Source organism: Mastacembelus armatus, chromosome 20 (assembly GCF_900324485.2).
Source record: "Mastacembelus armatus chromosome 20, fMasArm1.2, whole genome shotgun sequence".
Taxonomy (NCBI): Eukaryota; Metazoa; Chordata; class Actinopteri; order Synbranchiformes; family Mastacembelidae; genus Mastacembelus; species Mastacembelus armatus.
This window is the reverse complement of record NC_046652.1, coordinates 525,496-544,998: the sequence shown is the minus strand read 5'-3', so window position 1 is coordinate 544,998 and position 19,503 is coordinate 525,496. Positions and strand designations below refer to the sequence as shown.

The window sequence follows — 19,503 nt, the reverse complement described above, 5'->3', positions numbered from 1 at the left end:
AGAACTGGGGAGGAGAGAGCTAACAACCACACATACCACAAATTCACACATAATGACCCCTAGGGTCATAACAGAACATATTAGATTTGGTTCAATAAAAGTCTTCTCTACACTCATTTCTTTAGTCTGGCAAAAAGCATCAGTTCATATTTTTAGGTCTATAATAGTCCGGACCATAGCTGGTGAGGAGGCTTAATTTCCTGGACCTCAGTCAGTTTTAGTTGTAGCCCCCTGGCTTAAAACTTCACTTCACTCCCTTCAGTGTGTGTGTGTCAGGAAACATTCCTAACATGCCCTTGATGATCTTCTGAACAAAGGTGTGTCCTCAGCCTAAACTGTTTCCTCATACTCTTCTCACCTGTTCACGCCTCCTGAATCACACAGGTGATTTCCCGTAAATGGAAAGGGGCGGGGCCACAGTGAGTAACCAATCAAAGCACAGAGGCTGCAGCTGTTTGATCAGAAAACATTAGAAGAGGACAGAGGAGACCTGGAGACCTGTGAGTACTGATCCAATTTTATGTTTACTGTCAGACTTTATCAGAGTCATGTGTGGAGACCGGTCCAGCCTGATAGAAAATGATGTCAGTAACTTTGACACATCTGGATCTGGATTTAAAGGGGTGAGGGTGGTCTCTGGTCTGTCAGAGTCTTGTGATGTCAGTGATGTCAGTAACTCTGACACGTCTGGATCTGGATTTAAAGGGGTGAGGGTGGTCTCTGGACTGTCAGTGTCTTGTGATGTCAGTAACTCTGACACATCTGGATCTGGATTTAAAGGGGTGAAGGTGGTCTCTGGTCTGTCTGTGTCTTGTTATGTCAGTAACTCTGACACACCTGGCTCTGGATTTAACAGGGTGAGGGTGGTCTCTGGTCTGTCAGGGTCTTGTGATGTCAGTGATGTCAGTAACTCTGACACACCTGGCTCTGGATTTAACAGGGTGAGGGTGGTCTCTGGTCTGTCAGGGTCTTGTGATGTCAGTGATGTCAGTAACTCTGACACAGCTGGATCTGGATTTAAAGGGGTGAAGGTGATCTCTGGTCTGTCAGCGTCTTGTGATGTCAGTGACAATCAGGATCCAGCTGTCTGTGTGTGAAGAGGGACCGGTCCAGACCTGATCCTGTGACCTTCAGTCCTGAACTCAGACCCTGAGACTGTTTGTCAGTGAGTCAGCAACTGTTTTATCTTTTTTTACAGCCACAGTTCGATTGTGATTGTGCTTGTGTGTTAAAGAGCTGCTGACAGTTGCAGATCCATCTCAGCCAGCTCAGAATAAAACCCATTGTCCAGTGTGTATTCAGTGAAATACTGGCCCCATCAGGGCCCTGGATTCAGGTCCGCACATGTTCCACATACATGTGGTTCCACATACTGAAAATTCTTTTCAGTCTTTTTGTAGAGGTGAGAACTCTGACACAAAACATGTTGTTATTGTTGTTTTTATGTAATAATCTAAAAATATTATGTCAGACCTTCTTGGGGGTCAGGTTCTGATTGGTGGACCCAAAAATCAGCCTTAAAGGTCCAGCACAACTATAGTAAAATATTCCAAACGACATGACTGCCTCATTGCCAAGTCATACAGCAATTTGAAATGACAGTCAACAAGTATGTGCCCTCACATCTGTGAGTGTCTGTGGCTGTTGGTTAATGTGTGTTTGGCTGGGACTGACCTGAACACACTGGTCTGCCTTCATTCCAGGACCAGGAGCATCTTCAGTCTGACACTGAGGCTCTAACCCTTACTGACAGTCTCAGATAAACACTAATGTTGTTACTTGTTAGGTCAGTTCTTTAACAAATGGACTCAGAGGATGGACTTCTGTTGATTATATAAGAGCAGCAGGAGTAGGTGGCCTCACATAGGAAGCCATTTATACAGCACAATTCAAAGTGCTTTACAGAAATAAAAGACAAGTTAAATGTACATATGAAAAAAATCAAAACAAGAAACAGCAACTAGTAAAAAATGAACTTGAAATAAAATGAAAGGAGTTCTGAGTGCAGATAAAACACCTTAGACAAAACACTTTCAGTCGTCATATGCTGAGCTAAAAGGAGAGGTTTTTAGTTTGGACTTAAACATTGCCAGACATGAGGCCTGTCTAACATCATCAGGAAGATTATTCCAGATTTTAGCTGCGTAAAACTGAAACACTGCTTCTCCCTGTTTAGTCTTGACTCTGGGCACGAGCAGAAGGCCTGTCCCTGATGTTCTCAGAGTTCAAGATGGTTCATATGGCATCAACATGTCAGAGATATACTGTGGTCCTGAGCCATGAAGAGACTTATACACAAGCAGTGCTGTTTTGAAGTCTATTCTCTGAGAGACAGGAAGCCAGTGCAGAGATCTGAGAACAGGAGTAATGTGGTTGTACTTCCTGGTTCTACAGAGCAGCAGTGTTCTACTTACTTCAGTCTTGTCTCTGTTTATTTGGAGAAAGTTGTTTTGCATCCACACAGTGATCTGTTCAATGCAGTGACACAGTGAATTGACTGGTCCATATTCATCACCCAAGATAGACCCCTGGGGTACCCCACCTGTCAACGCCATTTGGTCTCAAACACAGTTACCAGTTTCAATGAAATACTTCATGTCTTCAAGATAGGACTTAAACCATTTTAGGGCAGTACCAGAGATGCGTATCCAGTCCTCTAACCTTGGTAACAGTGTCAAAAGCAGCACTTAGATCCAGCAGTACTAAGACAGAGACTCTGCCAGCGTCGGTGTTCAGGCGAATGTCATTTGTCACCTTGATGAGTGCAGTCTCAGTGCTGTGATGGGGCCTAGAACCTGACTGAAGATCATCAAAGCACTTGTTTAGCAGGAGAAAGTCAGGAAGTTGTTGGTCAACAACTTTTTCAAGGACTTTGCCTAAAAACAGCAGGTTTGATATTGGCCGGTAGTTGTTCAGGACTGTGGCATCAGGACTGGTCTCCTTCAGGAGAGGCTTGATGACAGCAGCTTTCAAGGCCCTTGGAAATGTTCCAGACTGTAGTGAGTTATTAACTAACTAAGTGAGTTGTGGTAACAAACTGCTTAGTGCTGATTTCAGAAATCTAGAGGGTCAAACATGGAGGCAGCAGGTGGATGGACTCAGACTGGAGATGGACTCTTCAACTGTTTTGTCATTGACAGGTGTAAAGTGTGTCAGTTCTACCAAGTGTCTCCTGGATGGCTGCAGAGTTGGTATCTGTGTTGGGCAGTTTATTGCAGGTTTAATCCCCTGAACCTTGTCATTAAGAATAAAGCCAACTCATTGATTTAGATGTTGACATTAGTTCTGATGACAATGGAGATGGAGGGTTTGTTAACCTACACACTGTAGCAAACAGGACACGTGACTTGTTCCTGCTGTTGTTGATGAGTTCAGAAAAATACGTTTCTCTCTTTCTACGTAGAGCTTAATTGAACACAGACAACATCTGCTTCTAAATGTCATAATGAATCTGGAGCTTTGATTTAGTCGTTTCTGCCTGTTCCTGATCACTTTACCTTTAACAGGAACAGTCACATCCAGGACATTTAGAACATTTGGAATTTGGTTTTGTTCTGTCTTGTTCCTCTTTACTTTGACCCAATTAGTTAACTGTTTTCACCCGTGCCTCGTTTGTGTTATTCCCTTTATATACCTTTGTTCAGCCACAGCCATTTGCCAGGTTATCTGCCTACAGTCCCTGACTAGATGCTTGATTTTTGTCTACCTGATCTTGCCTTGTTTTTGTTACCTCGCCATGCTTTCCCCTTTTTGGATTTCTGTTCATGGACTACCCCGTTAAGTTAAGCTAAGTAGCCGTTTGTTCTGTGTTCTAGTTTAGTCCCTGGTTTCATGTCTTTGCGTCCCTTGCAGCCTGGTGTGTCCTCAAATGTGTGTGTGAGACCCAGACCCTCATGTCTTGGCCCTTTTGTTCATGTTGTCTTTTCATGTTCTGGCTTTCTTTTATTTCTGTTAAAATCAAGTTTCCTTTCTGAACCTGAAGTACCAGAGTGGGCAAATCATTTGTCCGAATTAAGAGCCCCCCTAGCGAATCTTGACAGGGTCCACACAAAGCGCTGAAACTAAAGGAGGAAACAACAGGCCGTGACTTCCTGTGGACACAAAGTCCTTACCTGCTGAAGAATGCACATTAAAGCTGCAGCTGAGCCCAGAACAGAGGCCCAGCTTTAATGACAGTTAGCTGCCTGCTCTGAGACCAGTGTGGCTGGGACTTCCTGTTTGCTCAGCCTGGTCTGCATCTCTTGGACTGACTGGTTCAGAAACTTCAAACTGATCAGTGATTGATATGAAATCAATAAAACCATGTTTGTGTTTGCAGAGGTCAGTATCACAGACAGAGACCAGAGTGTCCAGGATCCAGCTGTCTGTGTGTGAAGAGGGACTGGTTCAGACCTGATCCTGTGAACTTCAGTCCTGAACCTGGATCCTGAGACCTACAGTAAGAGACAGTTCCTACTGTAAACTGAGCTGAAGATGAGTCTGTGTTGGACTGGGGTTCAGAATGAGTAGAAGTAGGAGTCCTGGTGGATCCTTACTGAGCACAGGAAGAAAATATTTATTCAGATATTTCACAGTTTGGAATGTCTTTAGTTTGGTTTCTCACAATAAGACAAAGCTCATCTAACATCAAACATCATGAACTTAAGCTGTGAGGTGAAGAAAACCTGTTCCAGAGACACACAGAAGTGTTTTTCTCATTTACCTGTTCTGTGTAGTTTCCCTAAAGAGAACTAACAGGTGGACAGTAGCAGTGAGTGGAACAGACACTGCAGTCCTGCCCACACACTCCAGCCTGTGTATACACTAAAGTGTGAAGTCAAATGTTGACATGCAAAATATGTTTTTTGACTTGAAGTCAAACTTATTCCAAACATTTCCTTTTTTAAATTTGTAATAATTATGTATCTTTGATTCATTTTTTGTTTGTGAACTCAGTGTTGATTTTAATGTCTCACTCCATCTGTTCACACTCGGTTTAAATTGGACTCAGGGCAGCTGGAGTTTGTCTCCATAAACATCTGAAATTCATCTGGATTTTTGTTATTTCATCATTGTCAGAACAGGCTCCGGTAAAAACTCCAACAAAAGTAGAAACAATAACACAACTGTTGACCCTGGTCTCTGATCTCACCAGGGACACACAATGGGACCAGTGGACATATTAGATATTCTAGAGGATCTGGGAGAAGATGAATTTAAAAAGTTCAAGTGGTTCCTGGAGCAGGAGGCATCAGAAGGAGCCAGCTGGAGGGGGCCAGAAGACCTGACACTGTGAGTCTGATGGTGCAGATATGGACTTGATGGAGCTGTGGAGGTGACCGAGAAGGTGTTAGAGAAGATTCCCAGGAACGACCTGGTGCAGAGTCTGTCAGACATCAGCTCAGGACCAGAAGGTCAGTAACAGGAAGAGGAAAGGACGGTGTTGTTTTTTTGACAGAATTCAGGTTTTACCAGACTTTAATCCTGTTTAACAACCAGACAGTGGACTTGAAATTGGACTTCAAATTCACTGAATTGGAAGTTGCTTGAAACTTCAGAAGGTTCATGTTCTGATTTAAGATGATGTCATGTTAGTGATGAAAACATTACACTGGTGCTGTTCTAAGAGAAAATCCTGGTCTTGGCTGGTGTTTCATTTGGAGCAGGAAGACATGCAGTGTTGTCCACCTGAGTCTGAACATGTGGCTATTAAAAATGACACTAAACCAAATCCACATGAACGTAACTCTGAAAATAAGACACCCCCCTTTGTCTCTCACCAGGACCCCTCTGGTCTCAGACGTCTGAGGCTCACCCTCCTAGGGTTGAGATGGCAGGGAAGAAAACCGATACAGAGAAACCAGTGAAACCCAGTGACATGTTCAAACCTCGTCCTGAACAAGACAGACCCATAAAAACAGTGCTGACCAATGGGAGGGGAAGGGAGACCAGTTCAGTCTGGCAGAGCTCCTGCATGAATGAAACTGTTGGGATCAAGAAGGAGGCTCTGAATTTCATCTTTCAAAAGCTGCAGTCATCAGGAAACACCAACTATGACAAGAGTGAGTTCAAGCTCCTGTTTATTTTGGATGGACTGGATGAGAGTCGCCTCCAGCTGGACTGTAGTACCAATAAAACTCAGAGACTTACATTTAAAGTGACAGAGTCCACCTCAGTGGACAAGCTGCTGACAAACCTCATCAGGGGGAAACTGCTTCCCTCCACTCGCCTCTGGATAACCACCAGACCTGCAGCAGCCAATCAGGTCCACCCAGATTTTGTCGACATAGTGACAGAGATCAGAGGGTTCACAGACCAACAGAAGGAGTACTTCAGGAAGAGGTTCACAGATGAGGAGCAGTCCAATAAAGTCATTTCCCACATCAAGAGCTCACGAAGCCTCCACATCCTGTGTCACATCCCGGTCTTCTGCTGGATCACTGCTACAGTTCTGGAGGATCTGTTCGAAACCAGAGAGATGGAAGAGCTGCCCAAGACCCTGACTGAGATGTACGCAGAGTTCCTGTGGTTTCAGATCAAAAAGGGAAGAGAAATACGGTTCAGAAGGCTCAGAAAAGTGTTTTCAGGACATTAAGTCATTAGCAAAACTGGCTTTTCAGCAGCTGGAAGAAGGAAACCTGGTCTTTTATAAGAAAGACTTAAAAGAGAGCGGCATTGATGTCAGTGAAGCCTCAGTGTACTCAGGAGTGTTCACAGAGATCTTTAAAGAGGAGAGGGGGAGGAAGAATGAAGCCATGATGTTCAGCTTTGTTCATCTGAGTGTTCAGGAGTTTCTGGCTGCAGTCTACATGGTCCACTGTTACACCAACAGGAAGACACGAGTACTGGAGGAGTTCCTGGGGGAAAAGTACAATTTGATGAGGGAAAAAAAAAGCAAAACAGACTTTTTCTGCAAAGAACGAAAACAGTGCGCTTCCTAATACAAATAAAGTGAATGACAGAAAGAATAACTTTTTTGAGGAGATGAAAAGTTGGTTAAGAATCACTGAAAATCTTGACATTGATTCAACTGTGGATCACCATTACCCATCTCTGGATGACGTCCTGTTGGGAGTCATGGAGAAATCCCTGGACAGTGAAAGTGGCCACCTGGACCTGTTTGTCCGCTTCCTTCATGGCCTCTGTCTGGAGTCCAACCAGAGAGTCTTAGGCGGCCTGCTGGGTCAGACAGAGACCAGTCCAGAAACCATCCAGAGAGCCATCAACAACCTGAAGAAGATGAACAGATATATCTCTCCTGACAGAAGCATCAACATCTTCCACTGTCTGATGGAGCTTAACGACCACTCATTTCATCAGGAGATCCAAGAGTTCCTGAAGTCAGGGAACAGATCAGAGAAGACACTCTCTGAGATCCAGTGCTCAGCTCTGGCCTACATGCTGCAGATGTCAGAGGAGGTTCTGGATGAGTTGGACCTGAAGAAGAACAACACATCAGACCAGGGACGACTGAGACTGATTCCAGCTGTGAGGAACTGCAGAAAGGCTAAGTAAGTCCAGATGTGCCCAAGTGAAAAAAATCTATTTCCATATATTTTCTAAAAGTATATTGAGTATACTTTTGAAATACTTGCAGTAGTGTTAAAATAAAACCAGTGAAGTTCCTGGAAGCTGCACTACAAATCTGCTTTAGTACATGAAAAACATATTTTTCACGTATTACTGGGTACTTTTGCTGCCCAAAATACTACACTACTGTTAAAATATACATGAAACATTTGAAGTTGACTTGTTGTAAATGTCAAAAACCTATAGTGACATTAAACTGACAGTGTATTACTAATGGACTTTGAGCCAAAGTAAATGTACTTGAAATATACTCTGAACTCATTTGAGTATGTATGAAATACAATAGAATGAGGTTTGAAATGTGAAAAAAGCATGCAAGGTATATTTTTCAAAGTATTTGAGTATTTGTCGTGAAAATGAGCCACTGACTTTGTGTTAATTGCAACCAAGTTGAACATATTGCATTAAAAGACACAATGATATTGGATTGATATTTCTAGTAAATATAAGTCCACTATAAGCATCATTGTGTGTTTAATAAATACACCAACAATGCTCTCTGAATGTATTCTCCAAACACTGAGTCTGAAATGTATGTAGCCTACTTTACTTAGATTCCAGTCAAATGATGTTGGACTAAAAGCACTACTTCCTGTTAGCGTGTTCTCAAATGCTCTTACTTTGAAAAGCCCAGTGCACTTTGTAGTCGTTCTAAAATGATTGAAAATAATCGGAACTCCTACACAAAGTCCAAAACACGTCAGTCCAACAAATATTGATTTGAACTCTAACAGTATTAAATCCAGCCATTTCCAGCTTTTGAAACTAGTCATTCTAGGTAAAAATAACAATTGTTACAACCCAATAAAGTCTAGGGGAATTTTATGGAAGTAACATACATGCCAGATGTAAGAAGGCAAATAGATATTTATTTATAGGTCAAGGAAAACAAAGGAACCTACGATTCTTACAATACTGCACAGAAAACAGGGTCGACACTGGAGGTAAATGCTCTAACAGCATGATTCATAAACAAAAGGAAAACCCTAAAACAAATCCAAAACGCCGGAGCTGAGTAACTACAGTCAACATAAGGAGCAACAAAAGGAGAGCGGGGAGGCGGACTAGACCAGCCCGCAATACAGCAGTAAAACGCTGTGTACGTAACCAAACAGAAATAGTTAAAACTCACACAGTAGTAGTAGCCGCTAAACCGCCACTCGGTGTACAAACCTAACAAAAGCTAACACACAGAAGTCTGTGGAGGAGCCACAACACCAAAGGTGAACTGACCACGGGTAAGGTACAACTCACCTCGAGAGGTGGATACTACGGGCACTAAATAAGTGATGTGCCAAGGTGTGGATAATTGATTGGTGGAAGGCTGGAGCGGTAGGCCAATCAGGCGAAGAGGCGCGGTCCATGGTTGATCGTCTTACAGTTGCGGATTCGCGTCGGCCAATGACAACCTACAACAGCTTTACCACCCGGTCGGAGGTTGTAGTTAAAGATGCCGATCTTCCTCACCGTGGCGGCTTCAGACGGAACACACAGGCAAACAACAACACAACGGAGGGGGGCGAGAAACAGGCACGCCGGTGGCCGTAAAATCAATAAACAGGAACAACAGTTTGTGTTTTCTATTAGTGAGGTCAAAGTATTATTTGGCTGCACCACTATGGGACTAAAATGGATTTTAGTGATATTCAGGATTCTGCATAGTTCTCAAGAATTCTGTCCAAACATCCAAAATACATGAAGTAAACACGTAGTATGAAAGAGTATTTTGAAGTGAAACTTTGTCCACAGGAATTAGACCACTTCCAAGAGTCCACTTTACCACAGCCAGGAACACATACATTGTGTACTTTAAATAAGTATACTGAAATAGAGCTCAATTTAAATGGAGGCATAGTATTATATTTGGAAGAGAATGACACAATTTGAAGTAAAAACACAAAGCATGAACAGACTTTTGGAAAATATCACTAAATATACTTCAAAATCTGTTGAAAGTAAAGTGCACTTTGAAGAAATCTGCTAAATGACTAATGAAGTAATGAGATCATTTCAATATACTTTGCAAACATTTACTTTGAATCTGCTTTTTTTGTCTCAGTAACTCTTTGACTAATCTTGTACTTTGGAGACTCACCAAAAATGTACTTTTACTACGTTTCAACACAAGCACAAATACACTTGGTAAAATGTGTGAACACACTTTATCTGCTAAAAGTAGAATTGAAGTCTGAAACAATAGATTGATTTTTCACTTGGGTGATCATCACCATAATGTTGCTCTTGTTTATTGTGAGAATGACAGCAGCTGGATTTTGTCCCAGATGTTCTTGAGCTGTTCCAAATGGTGTCAGTCCAAAAGCTGCAGATGTTCCTGTTATTTTTTTCTCTGTCAAGTGAATGAACACAGTTCTTCTTTTTCTTTCCAATGGTTTTTCCATGGGACACATTTTTCTTCTGTTTCTCTTCACACACTGATGTTTTTCTGCCACATGTGGACAAATGTCAAACGTTGGAATAAACAGGGACAGGCCTGTTGTGGAAGTTCCAAAGGAAGTCAGTTTTCTCTGCTTCCTGTCCAAGATGAAAGCAGAACAAAGATGAAGCGTGTGCAGTGTGACAGAGAGTGAGAAGAATTCTTATTTCATGTCCAACCCACTGAGAGAAGATCAGCTGAACCACTGATGTGAAGACACAACAGGACATGTACCTGTTTGACATTGAGTGATTCAACTCAATATATTGTCTCTGTCATAATAACAGCTTTTCTAATATATGTGTCCTCACAGACTTTCTGACTGTGGACTCTCAGAGACTCACTGTGAAGTCTTAGCCTCAGCTCTGAAGTCCAACCCCTCCCATCTGACAGAACTGGACCTGAGTGACAACAACCTGAAGGATCCAGGAGCGCAGCAGCTGTGTGGTGGACTGCAGAGTCCACACTGTAGACTGGAGACTCTGAGGTCAGTTGATTGACTGTTACTATTGTAGATCATAGATGTTGAATTCACAACTAAATCTCCTGTGAATGTTGGTTGTTCCATTCAGTGTTTTCATTGCTCTTCTATTCTCAGCAGACTAAGAATGATTCCTTCAGTTTCACTTCATTTCACTGGAAGAACACGTCCCTGTAGTGGACATTGGGTCTTGCTTTGTCCCAAAATCCACACAATAAGCATCAGTATGCTGACGATAATGTTGGATTTTCTCTGCATTTCTATCTGATTTTTCTCACTTGATGAAACTCAGAGAAAACATATGACACAGTCAGTTGTCAACAATCTATGAATGGGATTCCAAAGCTTGTGTTTAGTGGCCAATGACACAGTGGGGATCAGTCCCAACACAAGGACATGATCTGGTCTGTGCATTGGGACTGGGCCATTAGAAAGCAGTTCTCAGCCTGTTGTCATTGCCAAGGCCTCAAATCCTGATGCTGTGTGAAGAACCTTTGAGTAGTTTTTGTTCCTGAACTGAAGCCAGCAGCTTTTGGTCCTGACACTGTCCACCCAGTTTGTGAAAGAGAGGTGGTTGAGCTGTGTTTAGTGTCTGAGCTGCTGCTGCTGCTGCTTTACCTCTGTGCTGTGCTGAGGCTGCAGCCAATAAAGCCAGAGAAGAAGATGCAGAGAGGGAAGAGACAGGAGACAGGAGAGCCTGGGGGAGCTTCCTTGGCTCAGATAGAATAAGGAGGAACAATTCAATGCATTGTTTTGCTGCACTTTGGAACTGTGTCAACAAACTTTAAGCAGGAAACTTTAAAGCTGCACTGTGACAGTATGAGCCATCAACTAGATTGATTCTGCTGTTGGCTGGAAAGCAGCTTCTCTTCCCATGTGCTGACAATAATATCATGATATAGTCAGACTATTATTACTATTATTCTGACTGTTCTCATATTATTCTTCTCATTATTATCATTCTACATTTCCCTTCAGGGATTCATCAAGTTGATCTCATCTCATTATTCTAATGAAAATAAAAAGAATTGTCATCATCATTATCACCATCCTCATTGTCATCAACATCAGTGTCACATTGGATCTCCTTCTTTGCTTCTTTATTCAGGTTGGAGGACTGCAGTTTGTCAGAGACCAGCTGTGGTTATCTGGTCTCAGCTCTGAAGTCCAGCCCCTCCCATCTGAGACACCTGGACCTGAGTGATAATAACCTACAGGATCCAGGAGTGCAGCAGCTGTGTGGTGGACTGCAGAGTCCAGACTGTGGACTGGAGACTCTGAGGTCAGACCCCATGTTTAGTTAGTGTGCTGAGATGAATGTGATGTGAAAGTTGTGCTGACACTAAACTGCAGACATGAGGCTGATATTAGACTGATCCACACTGAGGATCTTCATGGGAAAGGCTGTTTTCCCTCTCAGAGAAATGTGGCTGCACAACATGAGTTTGTATAGATGGAGCCACAGGTGGAGCTGGCAGAGTTTCAGAGCTGAAGTCACTCCATCTTTATTGAAGCAGCAGCATGTTGGCATTCATATTAATGACAGCTCTTTGTCCCTTTTTGGATGGGACTGCTTTGAACCTGCATCCTGTTGGCTTCAGCTGTTTGGAGTTTCCACTTTCTAAACTTCTACTTTCTAAACCTTCTTCAGCTCTGAACACATTCTGAAACATTCAACACTTTCAAGAGGAACTTTGGTTTCTAACGTCACATCTTTGCTTCTTTATTCAGGTTGATTGGCTGCAGTTTGTCAGAGACCAGCTGTCGTTATCTGGTCTCAGCTCTGAAGTCCAACCCCTCCCATCTGAGACACCTGGACCTGAGTGAGAACAACCTGCAGGATCCAGCAGTGCAGCAGCTGTGTGGTGAACTGCAGAGTCCAGATTGTAGACTGGAGACTCTGGGGTCAGTTCACTGTCTGTTTGTTACTATTGTAGATCTTTAGTGTTGAATTATTGTTTGAACTCAGTGTTTGCACAGACATAACTTCTATTGAAGCTGATTTTCTTTTCTTGTCTTTGGATTTTTCTGAGGCTAAATTCAGTCTTTAGTCCCAAATGACTGAGTCTCACAGACTGTTGGTCTCATTGTGTCTAAAGAGTCACATGTGTCAGCAGAAAATCCTCTGAACTAATATTTGTTGGAAATGGATCCAGTTTCTTTGATGCAGTAGAAATATTCCTTTGATCATTGATATTGTTGGTTGAGAACACACACAGACAGGTGTGTTTCCCTCACTTCAGAGGACATTCCATTGACTTCCATTGATTTCATGGAGACAAAGCCAAACCAGAAGCACTACTTGGTGAACCCTAAGCACAACCTGAACCTCAACTTCCAGACAGCTTCTTCCACACATGAATCCAAACAGGTCCTGGACTAGATTATTGGCCCCTTTGGGGACACGTCCATTTCCAATCACCTTCAATCAATCAATCAATCAATCAATCAATTTTTATTTGTATAGACCCAAATCACAATACAAATCATCTCAAGGCACTTTACAAAAACTAAAACTAAAAACCCAACAATTCCCTTATGAGCAAGCACTTGGCGACAGTGGAGAGGAAAAACTCCCTTTAACGGAAGAAAAAACCTCCAGCAGAACCGAGCTCAGTTTGGGCGGCCATCTGCCTCGACCGGTTGGGGTGGTCCTGTGTTCCTGTGGTTCTTGAGATCCAGATTCCCTTCACTCCATGTAAATCCAGTATTTCAGCTCAGTCATTGTCAGATTCCTCCACAGACTCCTGGGGAATTCAATGATGCATTTATGAATACACATTTATCTACTTTGGATGGTTGAACTTCCTCACTGAGTCCACAGGATTTAATTTCATCTTTTCACTCTACATGTCCTACTGTATTGGCCTCTATCACCCCCCTCAGGATGAAGAGACCTAAAGTCTCTACAGAACCCTGGTTACATGATATGAGCCAGAGTTGAAGAAGATTCTGCCCACAGGCAGAATGTCCGTAGAAGAAAGACCGGCTCCATGTGTCTCTGGGAATCCTGAGAAACTCTTTGAAGGACTACCAGAAAACCATTCAAACTGCTCCATCTGACTGTTTGTCCAAAATCCTGGTCAGCTACTCTCATGGCCCAAGAGCTTTATTTAGCAAACCTGTCACTGATCCACCCATCAGTAGACTGTCCAATGTCGCTACAAGAACCTTTTAGTGACAACAGGACTTCTGTTAGACAAGGCCTTGCTAACCCTGTTTGGGACTGGGCTCAGGGTTTTCTTTGCTCTGTGTCTTTAAGCACTTTCAGCCTGTTTTATTGTCTTTTCTTTCTGAAGTGGTGAAACACTTGAAACCAACCCCCCTGTCCTCTGGATAGAGTTCCTGCTAAAGTCCTTAAGGAGGTTTTTAGCTCTTTCATGAATAACTGCCTCAGTCTAGGTGTGTTCCCAGCTGATTTCAAACATGCAGTGGTCACTCCATTACTGAAAAACCATGTTGACCCCTCAGTTTGATCCAGTTATAGACCAGTTACTCATCTGACATTTCTCTCTAAAGTTTTAGGAAAAAGTGTTTTTTAATCAGTTTCTGTCATTTCAGAAGAAAATCCAGGTTTTGAAGTCAACCCAGTACAGAATGGGCACTATTAGAAATCCATCCTGATATGATGTTATCAGGTGAATAAAGCCAGAGAAGAAGATTCAGAGAGGGAACAGACAGGAGACAGGAGAGCCTGGGGGAGCTTCCTTGGCTCAGACAGAATAAGGAGGAACAATTCAATGCATTGTTTTGCTGCACTTTGGAACTGGGTCAACAAACTTTAAGCAGGAAACTTTAAAGCTGCACAGTGACAGTATGAGCCATCAACTAGACTGATTCTGCTGTTGGCTGGAAAGCAGCTTCTCTTCCCATGTGCTGACAATAATATCATGATATAGTCAGACTATTATTACTATTATTCTGACTGTTCTCATATTATTCTTCTCATTATTATCATTCTACATTTCCCTTCAGGGATTAATCAAGTTGATCTCATCTCATTATTCTAATGAGAAGAAGAAGAATTGTCATCATCATTATCACCATCCTCATTGTCATCAACATCAGTGTCACATTGGATCTCCTTCTTTGCTTCTTTATTCAGGTTGAGGAGGTGCAGGTTGTCAGAGACCAGCTGTGGTTATCTGGTCTCAGCTCTGAAGTCCAACCCCTCCCATCTGAGACACCTGGACCTGAGTGATAATAACCTACAGGATCCAGGAGTGCAGCAGCTGTGTGGTGGACTGCAGAGTCCAGACTGTGGACTGGAGACTCTGAGGTCAGTAGAGGGCTGGAGTCAGTCCATGGTGCTTTCAGCAGGATTGGACTAAACCCAGTCATATCAAAGCAAAGATCCAGGATTTCCTGTAAAGCTCCAACCTCCTCAGTGAAGCTGTGAGAAGAGAACAGGGACAGGCTTCAGGATTGGACAGAAAGACAGAGGGAGAGACAACAGTCAGCCAATCAGATCAGCCAGAAGCTTGTTGTGATCATGTGTTTGAGTTGATGTGAAGACGACTGTTGCTGATGAAGTCAGTGAGTCAGGAACACAAAAACAGTCTTTTATCCAGATCAATGTCAGGCAGCTGAGGTTGAGCTTAATTCCTGCATTTCAATCCAACAAACACTGGTTCACTTTGGCTTGGTCGGTCACCATGGAAACTGGGTTGATCAATATAGTCGTCTATAGCTAACTTGCACTGAAGTAGGATCAGTTTAATGTCTCACATGAGAATTTATCAGAATTTATCAGTCTTCAAACAGGATCCCAGTCTGAACCAAATCCTGGTTCACCTTAAAGAGAATCTGATTATTTATTTACTCACCTTCTAACTAAGGTTTGTTCCAACAGGTTTGGCTTCGATGGGGAAACAGTGATTCAATCTTCCAAAGACAAATCCTGTGAGTAACACTGAAACATTGTCTTCATCTAATTTTTAAAGTCTGATTTTACAAAGTGGTCTTGAAATGAAGTTAGCAGATATTTGGAACAATCAGGCAGCACGGTGGATTAGTGGTTAGCAGTGGCTGTAAATACTTATGAACATGTGATATTTTTCATTGTTTTGTTTTTAATACATTTACAAAGATTTCAAACAAACTTCTTTCACGTCGTCATTCTGGGATATTGTTTTGAGGAAAATCATGAATTGGATCCATTTTGGAATAAGGCTGGAACATAACAACATGTGGAAAAAGTGAAGCGCTGTGAAAACTTTCCAGATGTTCTGTAAGTTAGAAGATATTTGGAACATCTGGCTGCAGCTACAAACAGCCTGCATGCCCATATTACAGACCAAGGTGTAAACGTTGGAACAGCTGTCAGACTGTACAGATGTTTACAGATGTTTTCCATATAAGTTCTAGAGAAAATACGAAGCTGAAGACGACACAGAGGCAGATGTTCTGACTCCTGTGATCAGGTTGATACTCAGCCAGTAGAAAACCAGGAGCTTTGAGCTGCTGCTGTTGGACTCTGATGAAGACACTAAGTCTTCCTGGTGTCTTCTTCCATCAGGTGTCCCTGGTGTCAAACTGGATCCAAGCACAGTAGAGACAAAGCCCGATGTGTGTGAGGACGACACAGAGCCGCTGATGGTGAGAATAAAACCTTATTGCTGTCTACAGGTTTTGATGGAGACTCTCTGCCATCCCAGGGTTTCTGCTGTGCTGGACTGTGTCCACAGTGTGGACTGAGCTCCTGTCCTGGTCTTCATGTGTTTGTGACCTCTGCAAACATAATTCCAGCTGTTGGTCTTCACCTCATGTTATGTAGCAGCAGCTGCCTTCTCCTCTTTAGAACTTTGTCTTTTACACTTATAGGAATATTAAACGTAGTATCTTCCATCATAGTGGACTGAATGGACAGTATGCTGAAACCTTTTTACAGGGGTTTAGTTCAAGTCTTCAGTATCTGTGAATAACACAGCTGATGTTTTGTTCTGAATTCCAGCCTCCATCAAGCTTCACACCTGAACTGCAAACTGGACCTGGATGTTTCTCCTACAGGTGATGACAGAATAAAAAGACTTAACCCTGTTTACCTGCTGTCACTGCTTGTATTTCTCTTTGATTTTAGCAAGAGACACTGCACATACAGGGGTTGGACAATGAAACTGAAACGCCTGGTCTTAGACCACAATAATTCGTTAGTATGGTGTAGGACCTCCTTTTGCAGCCAATACAGCATCCTTCTTGGTGGTATGCTTACATTACCCTGGTTACCGTGGCTCCTGATACATCAGAGACTTGCTGTCTTGGTCACAGATGCACCAGCGAGACGCGCACCAACAATTTGTCCTCTTTTGAACTCTGACATGTCACCCATAATGTTGTGTGCATTGCAATATTTTAGACAAAACTGTGCTATTACTGTGCTAATTAAACCTTCACACTCTGCTCTTACTGGTGGAATGTGCAATCAGTGAAGATTGGCCACCAGGCTGGACAAATTTAGCCATGAAACCTCCAACACTAAATTGGCCCGTGTTTCAGTTTCATTGTCCAACCCCCAGTCTGCTGCTGTTATGACTTTAAGTCATATGGTGTATCTGTGTATGGATCATGCATTTGTTTGTGTTGTCAGCAAAGATTTAAAATCAGTACAACTTGTCCAAAACATGTGGTTCACCAGGCGTGCTGTCCTCATTCAACTCTCTGTGTCCTACAGGTTCAGGTGTCCTGGTCCAGGTTCATTCCAGTGTACTGAGACTGGACTGGTGTTTGTTGTGGCTCAGGAGGCGGAGCTACAGTACAGAACCATCCAATGGGATGGAAGCCTCCTCCAAGCAGGTGGTAAAGTGGCTGCAGGGCCCCTGTTCAGTATCCAGTGTCCAGAGGATGCTGTTGGTCAGCTCCACCTCCCACACTGTGAAACAGAGGAAGGTACAGGCTGAAGCTTTCATGCCAGAAACAGTAATAGTGAGCCACATCCACCCCAACAGCCACACTGCTGGTATTTGTACTGATGTTCCTAATTCATGTAATAATAATAATAATAATAATAATAATACATTTTATTTCATGGCGCCTTTCAAACACTCAAGGTCACCTTACAGAGAGAAAAAGGAAGCATACAGCATGAAATACATAGAGTGCATTAAAACAACAATAAAATCAACAATGCATTAACAGAGGGCCAGAATGTAAAGGCAAAAGTGCGTAGCATCCAGGAAGTGGGCGATGTACAGCAAGAGCAAATTGAAACACAGAAACCCAGATGACAGAACAACAAATATGAAACAATATGAGATAATATGAAATAGGCGGAGGGTGGTAGAACATCATGGGCTGCTTTGAGAAGTTAAGACAGTTAGGTGGAAAACGCTATACGGAACAGATACGTTTTGAGTGATGATTTAAAAGTTGATAAGTCCGGAGACGACCGGATGTGATGAGGGAGAATGTTCCAAAGGCGGGACGCAGTGTGGCTGAAGGATCTAGCGCCCATGGTGGCCAGGCGCACTGTAGGGGTGCAGAGGAGAGTGGAACTGGAGGAACGGAGAGTACGAGGCGGAGAATAGATGTGAAGTAGATCAGTGATGTATGGTGGGGCAATAGAGTGGAGGGCTTTGTAGGTGAGAAGGAGGATTTTATAGTTTATACGGAAGGACACAGGGAGCCAGTGAAGTTGTTTAAGGACAGGGGTAATATGATGTGAGAATGGAGTTCTGGTGATGATGCGGGCAGCAGAGTTCTGGACAAGTTGAAGTTTATGAAGTGATTTGAGAGGTAGACCAGTGAGGAGTGAGTTACAGTAATCCAAACGAGAGGTGACAAAGGCATTAACGAGTATGGCCGTGCTATCGATGGTGAGTGAAGAACGGATGCGGTTTATGTTACGGAGATGGGAGTAGGCCGACCGGGTAGTGGTATTGATATGCTGAGTGAAGGAGAGAGTACCGTCTAGGATGACACCCAGGCTTTTAACTTGGGGGGAGGGGAGGACAGTATTGTTGTCAATTAAAATGGAGAAGGTGCTGGTTTTAGAAAGGGTGGATTTGGTGCCCACGAGGAGAATTTCAGTTTTGTCGGGGTTGAGTTTCAAAAAGTTATGGGTGAACCAGGATTTGATATTATGTAAGCAGGTAAGGAGGGAGGGAGGGGGGAGGGTAGAAGATGGAGCAGCAGAGAGGTAGAGCTGGGTGTCGTCTGCGTAACAGTGGAAATTGATGTTATGTTGCCTAAAGATATGTCCGAGAGGAAGGAGATAAATAATGAAGAGGAGGGGCCCCAGGACAGAGCCCTGGGGCACGCCACGACTGACAGTAGAGGGCTGCGAGTGGAAGTTCTGGAGATGGACGGACTGGGTGCGGTCAGAGAGGTAGGAGGTGAACCATGAGAGGTCCGAGCCGGCTATGCCGATGGAAGCAAGGCGATGGAGGAGAATATTGTGCGAGATGGTGTCAAAAGCTGCAGTTAGGTCAAGGAGGATGAGGATGGAGACAAGGCCAGAGTCTGCGGCTACTATGTAATGCATCTATGATGCTGTGACAGTGAGATTTCTAAAGTTCCAAAGGACAGAAAACTATGGAATGACACTTGAGACCATAAGAACTGAACAGAAATGAGGACAGGACTGTTCAGTTCTTATGGGCTCAAGTCTCATTCCATAGAAAACAATGAAACACACACTGAAACACAGGTTCAGGATTTCAAGGACTAAGTGTAAAAATCTCAAATTAGCAGTAACATTGTCCTGTTGTCAGTAAAGCTGATGTTTAATAGTTCTGTGCTGTCTCAGCTCTGTTCTCTGAAGGCCTGCTGTCTGTCGCCCACATCACTGGTGAAGGGTTGAGCGTTCTCGAGCCACTGGAGATCACAGACACTCATGTGATCGTCAAAGTCCCTCATCTCTCTGCCTTTGGCCTGGTCAAGGATCTGTGGAATAGGCTTTGGAACGACACGTCACCAGTTAGTGGCCAAGTGTTGCTGTTCTGCCAACCACTGTCCGAGATACAAAACCTCAATGTGTTTCTCCTGCCAAGAAACATCCCTCTGAAGGAGGTAAAAGTTTCTG

At 43.2% G+C, this 19,503-nt stretch overlaps 1 protein-coding gene across 1 annotated transcript in view; it reads left to right on the top strand.

Annotated features, from left to right (window-relative positions):
* The first annotated feature begins 467 nt into the window (after window positions 1-467).
* LOC113121943 (NACHT, LRR and PYD domains-containing protein 12-like) overlaps window positions 468-19,503 on the top strand; it is a 79,504-nt gene continuing 60,468 nt past the window's right edge. The window contains 9 exon segments of the mRNA XM_026292837.1: window positions 468-500; window positions 4,319-4,438; window positions 5,135-5,393; window positions 5,763-6,519; window positions 6,521-6,907; window positions 6,972-7,490; window positions 10,317-10,482; window positions 12,238-12,389; window positions 14,590-14,763. Coding sequence (XP_026148622.1) covers window positions 5,810-6,519; window positions 6,521-6,907; window positions 6,972-7,490; window positions 10,317-10,482; window positions 12,238-12,389; window positions 14,590-14,763 — 2,108 coding nt within the window. The 5' untranslated portion in view covers window positions 468-500; window positions 4,319-4,438; window positions 5,135-5,393; window positions 5,763-5,809.